This window comes from Chenopodium quinoa, unplaced genomic scaffold, assembly GCF_001683475.1.
Source record: "Chenopodium quinoa cultivar QQ74 unplaced genomic scaffold, ASM168347v1, whole genome shotgun sequence".
Taxonomy (NCBI): Eukaryota; Viridiplantae; Streptophyta; class Magnoliopsida; order Caryophyllales; family Amaranthaceae; genus Chenopodium; species Chenopodium quinoa.
Genome location: NW_018745448.1, coordinates 8,286,657 through 8,293,265, shown reverse-complemented (window position 1 = coordinate 8,293,265; position 6,609 = coordinate 8,286,657). Strand labels below are relative to the sequence as shown.

Genomic DNA, 6,609 nt, shown 5'->3' with positions numbered 1-6,609 from the left:
TCGGCAATGATAAAATATCTGGAAAAGATAAATGGGCTCACAGCTCAGTTGCAGTATTTTGAAGTCCAATTGGTGCCGAGAGCGCAAAACTCACAAGCTGATGCTCTAGCAAAGTTGGCCAGCTCAAGTTTTAACGACCTAGAGAGAACTGTTATGGTGGAATTTCTGAAACATAGAAGTGTAGACGAATCAGCCAAAGATATTCATTCTGTTCAGCTAGGGAATCAATGGTATGACAAAATTCTAACATATCTGTTGACAGAAGCTTTGCCGATAGATAAGGAGGAATCTCGAAAAATCAGAAAAGACAGCGTCTGGTTCATAATATACCAGGGGAAACTTTATAAAAGAGGATTCTCATTGCCATTGCAAAGGTGCATAACGGCCAATGAATCTGCAAGGTTAATAGAAGAAATTCATGAAGGAACTTGTGGAAACCACTTAGGGGCACGAGCTCTTTCAAGGGAAATGACGAGAAGAGGATATTACTGGCCGACAATGAATGAGGATGCTTCTTCTTATGTCAAAAAATGTGAAAAATGTCATAAGTTTGCGCCAGTTCTAAATCAGCCATCGAATGATCTAACGCCGATATTAAACCTAGTCCCGTTTGCTCAATGGGGAATGGACATAGTTGGTCCCTTTCCGTCAGCCACTGGGGGAAGAAAATTTTTACTGGTAGGCATTGATTACTTCACCAAAATGGATCGAAGCAGAGCCGGTAACCACAATATCAGCTGTAGAAGTGAGGAAGTTTATTTGGAAAAATATCTTCACAAGATTTGGCCTTTCGATGGCGATGGTCTTTGACCATGGATCACAATTTGATTGCAAACCTGTAAAAACTTTGCTAGCAATGTATAAGGTCAAATTCGCATATGCGGCAGTATGTCATCCGCAGTCAAACGGCCAAGCAAAAGTAGCCAATAAGCAAATAGTAATGGCAGTAAAGAAAAAGATCAAAAATGTCAAAGGGTTATGGGCAGATTTAATTCCTGAGATCTTATGGGCAAATAGAACAGCAGTCACAGAATCAACAGGAGAATCCCCTTTCCATTTGGTTTTCAGAACAGAAGCCGTCATACCAGCTGAGGTCGGTTTGCCGACATTTAGGGTACAGCATTACTGTGAAGAGCAAAATGATCTACTGTTGAGACAGCAGTTAGATTTTTTGCCAGAAGTCAGAGAAAAGGCAGCAGTTAAGTCAGCCGCATACAAAAACAAAATATCTAGAGCTTATAATAAAAGAGTCAATCATCGACCATTGGCCATCGGAGATTTGGTGTTACGGAGAACAGCGGCAACAGGAAAGGGAAATGAAGATGGTAAGTTAACAGCTAACTGGGAAGGCCCATATCGGATAAGAGATATGGTAATGCTAGGATCGTACTATCTAGAATCAGAGGATGGAAAACCACTAAAGAATGTCTGGAATACGGTAATTCTTAAGACGTATTTTGTGTAAAAAAAAAAAAAAAAGAGTTGTATAATGTAAAAACACTTTTTGTGTATCCCTGGTGATAAATAAAAGTAGACGCAGTGTTATCCATCTTATAACATGCGTATAAAGGCATCCTCTACTTAACAGACCACCGTTAAGTGGGATGGACAACTAAAAACCACTTCCGTGACAATGACGCACTTACAACCTAATCAGTGGTATTCATTATTTCACGAGGTTGTTGGTTCAATATAAATTCTCGACTAAATCATTGTATGGTATGCGCCGACATGAGGCACAACTATAGCGTGATCGCTGATAAGGGTACTTGCGAAACTATTATGTAGTTGCACAAGTGACCAATGATTTACGTTGAATCAGCTACTACTATCTGCAAATAGCCTTTAAGTACATGCATCATAAAAATGATGCTTGCACTAAAAGGGGAGGAGTAAGGGGCTATACCCCAAATTATAACTTATCATCTTTCACAAAAATTGTGATTTGTTAACATACCGGTTAATATGTTATGATTGTTTTACAATTATATATATAAGCATGATGTATGAGTTGTATGCTCAAAACAAATATGATTTTAGGTTGAATGGTTAAAACCGATAAGAGTCGTTAGAACAAAGGCAGTTATAGCATCAACTGAAATTACATAAAAACATAAATGTATTGAAATTATACAGACATTGTTTGGGATAAAAATACCCCCTATATGTGGACCAATGCCACCGCGACACCTGTCCGCAAGCTCGGCGCTCAATGAGCCAATTAGAGCATGACACGTGTCACTCAATGAAAGAAGGGTGAAAATGGGCTCTAAGCCCACAACCCTAGAAACCGTAAAATGATGGGAAGCCAATCTACTTAGGTTAAATAACCTAAGAGGAACATATCCCAATGCTCTATAAATACTGATCTTTACATCAGTTTCGGGGGATCCAATTCTCTCTCCAAGGGCAATGCCCCCCACATTTACTCTCCCTTCTCTCTCTAAAATACATTATTTCGGTCACTGACTTGATCGTAGGAGGCGGACCTCCGGCCCCCCGGGGTCCGTTGTTTTGCAGGTGATCGGGTCGTTTGAGTGTTGCATTGCAAATCTGTCTCCCGAGGGACGTACACACCCTCCATTCGGGTACGTACAAAAAACCCCAAAACAGACATAATGTTGCAAAAGAAACGATGTTTTGGAAAAGCTAAACTGGATCGACAGGCATCACCACAAAAGGGTATATGCCGATAAAATAGCATTGTCAAAAACGCATAGTTTTTTTCAAAAAATATAAAGATAACATAGACTAAAGTAGATAAGGCCCTATAACACAAGAGCCGCAAGATGACGCTGGTGATGACTGCCTGCCCTTTTAAGCTAGTTTGTTCTCAGGCTTAGGAGAGTCTAAAATTTTGGAGTTAGAGATGCCGGCATCGACAGAAGGAGCGAGATTTAGAATATCTTCATCTGAAAACTTCTGCTGCTCAAATCCAGAAGGTGTTTTATGAGCATCATTACCAAACGCCTCCTCAATTTTTGCCCAATCGTCTTTCTTCAAGCCGATAATGTGAGCGGCACATCTCTGAGCAGCAGTCCACCCACTGTCAAAGCGATCTTGCAGTTTGCTGCAAAATTCTGCCGATGATATATAACGGCTAACAGCTCTCTGACGCACTCTAGGTTTTTCGGCTTCCATTTTTTGAAGCTTAGCCTCCAGATCACTGATGGTTGCCTTGGCATTAGAAAGGTCATTTTTCACAGCAAAAAGTTAATTGACAACGACATTCTTCTCTTGAAGCTGAGATTTCAAGTCCTTTATCTCTTCTTTAAGATTCTTCATGTTATCAAATTTCTCGCGCAGAGATTTTAACTCAGCATCATCTTTAGTCTTTATTAGCTTAATTCCGTCAAGGGCTTTCTCGGCATTCTTCAATGCTGTCTCCAGAGATTTTTGGTTAGATATGTTCTGGTGATATTTTTCTTGGTAGAATCTATACATTTCGACCAACTCTATTCCGGAAGCAACTGCCTATACATATATAAGATATATAAAATATAAAAATATGTATATTAGCGTAAAATGAAAAATAGAAATAATAATAAAAGCATAAAGTAAGACGATAACTGCGTAGCCTCATCAGATCATGCATATGCTGAGCAGCGACAGGGCTGATAAGTCCAGATGGCCTGTCAACCGGAGTGGAAACATTTCGCAGAAGCCGATATCCCAAATTTCCACCCCGTAGAGGATCGTCAGTAAAAATGGACTCATTCCGAAAGACGTCCATTTCGGGCCGCCATTGGTCACGGGAACGACCCTCTGGAGCCCTTACTCTCTCTAAGACCTCATCCGGAATCTTACCTTCAACATGTTTGATCCATTGACCACCCCGATAGGTAATGCCAGGAATACTTATGTCGGAGTTGACAGGGTCGACCTGTTGGGGCTCAGCAGAGTTCGGAGCAGGTACCTGATATGAAATAAATAGTAAATAATAATAATAAAAAAAAAACTTTTTTAGCCGTTATACTTGTTAAGGGACAGGAGATAAAGTAAGGTCTTCAAACACCTTCTCGGCATTTATATTGGTTGTTGCCGAAACCACCTGTTCAGGAACAAAAGCTTTGGGGGGCGAAGTGGCCTTTGGCTCTTGAGTGTCGGCCTTAGAACGCTTAGAAGCCGGTTCATCTTCTTTCCTTGTTGAGACGGCAGCAGCAATACCACCGCGTCTATTACCCAGTGAAACTAGACGCCGATTTCTTCTTACATTCTCAACGGCCATCTCCTCTGCCCTTCTTTTAGGAGTGCGAGTAGAGGCACGTGAGCAAAAAGAGGCAAAAGTTTCTAAGGCTGGTCTAGGAGATGGGGGACAGCGGGAAATCACCCTTTTGCCGTCAGGCGATAAGCCGAGAGCTTTCTTGTCTAAGTTTTGTGGACCTACATATACCAAACTTAGTTAGCAAATACAGAGGCTGATAAGTATGTAAAATAATAATAATAATAATAATATATATATATATATATATATATATATATATATATATATATATATATGTAAGTAATAATAAGATAATACCTATGTTAATAATATCAAAACACGAACAAAATAAAGAACGACAATAATATGTAAGGTTAGTACTGGTACGACTGTCGCGTGTCTACCAAAAATAAACCTAACTCTAACCTCCTAAAATGTAGTAGGGTAAACTAGGGTCGATCCCATAGAGAATTGGGTTATTAAACTATAACTTGTGTATGTTAGAAACCCCCGTTTTGAAGAAATAATACTACGGTCTAACAAATAAACTACTAGGAACTATAGGACGAATAAAATACAAAATATAATAAATAAACTACTAAAATTGAAATACAATAAAAATCAAGGATAATAAAATAGGGATCGGAAGATATATATTAGTATTGGACATGAATTGATCACCGAATCAAATAAATCATGCACATGTCTTAATGTTAACCGATGAACACAAATAAGCACTCAACCTCCCTCAAGTGCAAATAAACCAAACAAGATCTTGGGTTATTGTCTAACTAACTAATAATCTAGAACAAGCTCTCTAGACTCGATTAATTAGCAGCATTAAAACAAGGAGATAGTTAACTTAAACCACAAATCTCACAAGCTCGGATTTGTGCAACTCAAAGGATTGATAATCTTAGGTATTATAAAAGGTTTTAGTCACCAATCACACACCTAATTGCTACCAAAGGAAATTAACAAAGACAATTACGTATCACAAGTTAATACTTTAGCAATCAAACTAGTAAACTATACAAAAGATGGCCGGTCTAAAATATAATTCGACTAGTTCATATCAATAAACCAAATTATCAATCCAATCAAGACATAAACATAATACCCAATAATTATAACAATTCTATTCTCACAATACAATAATCCAATGCATAATTTATCTCCCTACCCTTATTTAATCTAGCCTGACATACTAATAGTATAGAATAGAAAAAGAGAAATCATGAAATACATAATATAGCTAATTAACAAAGCTTAATCAATAATGAAACTTATCAAACAAAACTAATTATCCAAACTCCAATACCAACTACAAAACTAGTGCATATAAATAGTAATAAGCAAAATTGTAATACCACTGAAAGTAGACAAGGTACTGACAAAGTGACAATTAGATTCACTTAGATAATTCCACGAAGAGAACAAATTTAGTGCTATTAATTGTTCTTCACCCTTGTTTCAGTCCTTCAATTGCAGTAGGTACTGGTTGTCTCTTCTGATGTACTGCCACCCACAAAACTTAGGTGAATCGTTAAACATCGCCCGCAAATTACCATATAAAGCCCACAAATATGATTTGGTGTGACCATTATGCCCATTTTCTAAAATTGAAATAATCTCGGTTTAAAAAATGTGGAGCCGTACTGGCTCGCCGGGGGAGACCGGAGGGCAGGCCGGAGATGCGGGGGACGCCGGAGGTACGTTGTCGTCGACGGAAAACGAGGTAAGTCACCGTTAAAATTCACGGTTTACCGTCGGAGTGGCTCCGGCGCCTAGGATGGACGCCCAAACCGTAGCCTGGACGTCCAAGCCAGACGCCAGAACCACCAGAGTGGCGTCCAGCCCAGACGCCCAGACCACCAGACTGGCGTCCTGGCCAGGCGCCACTCTTCTGGCTGAGGCGGCCCTGCCAGGCGCCAGTCCAGTGGCTGTGGCAGCCCTGGCAGACGCCACCCTTATAAATTAATTTTTTTTTTTCTTTTTTGATTTTGTTGTTGTTTTTTATTTATTTATTTTTTAAAAAAAAAATCGAAAATGATTTTTTAAAAAAATTCGAAATGGGTTTTTTTTAAAATTAATTTTGAAAATTCGAAATAGGTTTTTTTAAAATTAAGTTTGAAAATTCGAAATGGTATATTTTTAAATTTAGTTTGAAAATTCGAATTGGGTTTTTATAAAAATTAAGTTTGATTATATATAATTATGCTTTTTTTGTGTTAATTCTGTGTAAATATAGAAATTAAATGTATTATCCGTTAAATGTATTTATTGAAATATATAATTGATGCAGGAATATGGTGGAGATGGAAATGATTACAGTGGGATATTTGGACATGATGGTCCATTCGAAGAAGCTCAACAGGCGATTGATTGGGCAAAACAGGTTGCAA

At 38.5% G+C, this 6,609-nt stretch overlaps 1 protein-coding gene across 1 annotated transcript; it reads right to left on the bottom strand.

Annotated features, from left to right (window-relative positions):
• Positions 1–2,094: 2,094 nt before the first annotated feature.
• LOC110713708 lies at positions 2,095–4,365 on the bottom strand. The gene is made up of 2 exons (XM_021892161.1): positions 4,016–4,365; positions 2,095–3,916 (listed from the first exon to the last, which is right to left on the bottom strand). Exons 1-2 carry the CDS (start codon positions 4,226–4,228, stop codon positions 3,437–3,439), a joined length of 693 nt encoding a protein of 230 aa, XP_021747853.1. The 5' UTR covers positions 4,229–4,365; the 3' UTR covers positions 2,095–3,436.
• Positions 4,366–6,609: the final 2,244 nt, after the last annotated feature.

What these genes read in the sequence shown, in the direction of transcription:
- LOC110713708 (XM_021892161.1), bottom strand. Translation starts at nt 4,228, where the DNA reads ATGGCCGTTGAGAATGTAAGAAGAAATCGGCGTCTAGTTTCACTGGGT. An exon ending in CCAATATAAATGCCGAGAAG is followed by an intron (nt 3,917 to 4,015) that starts GTGTTTGAAGAC and finishes ATTTCATATCAG; the next exon opens with GTACCTGCTCCGAACTCTGC.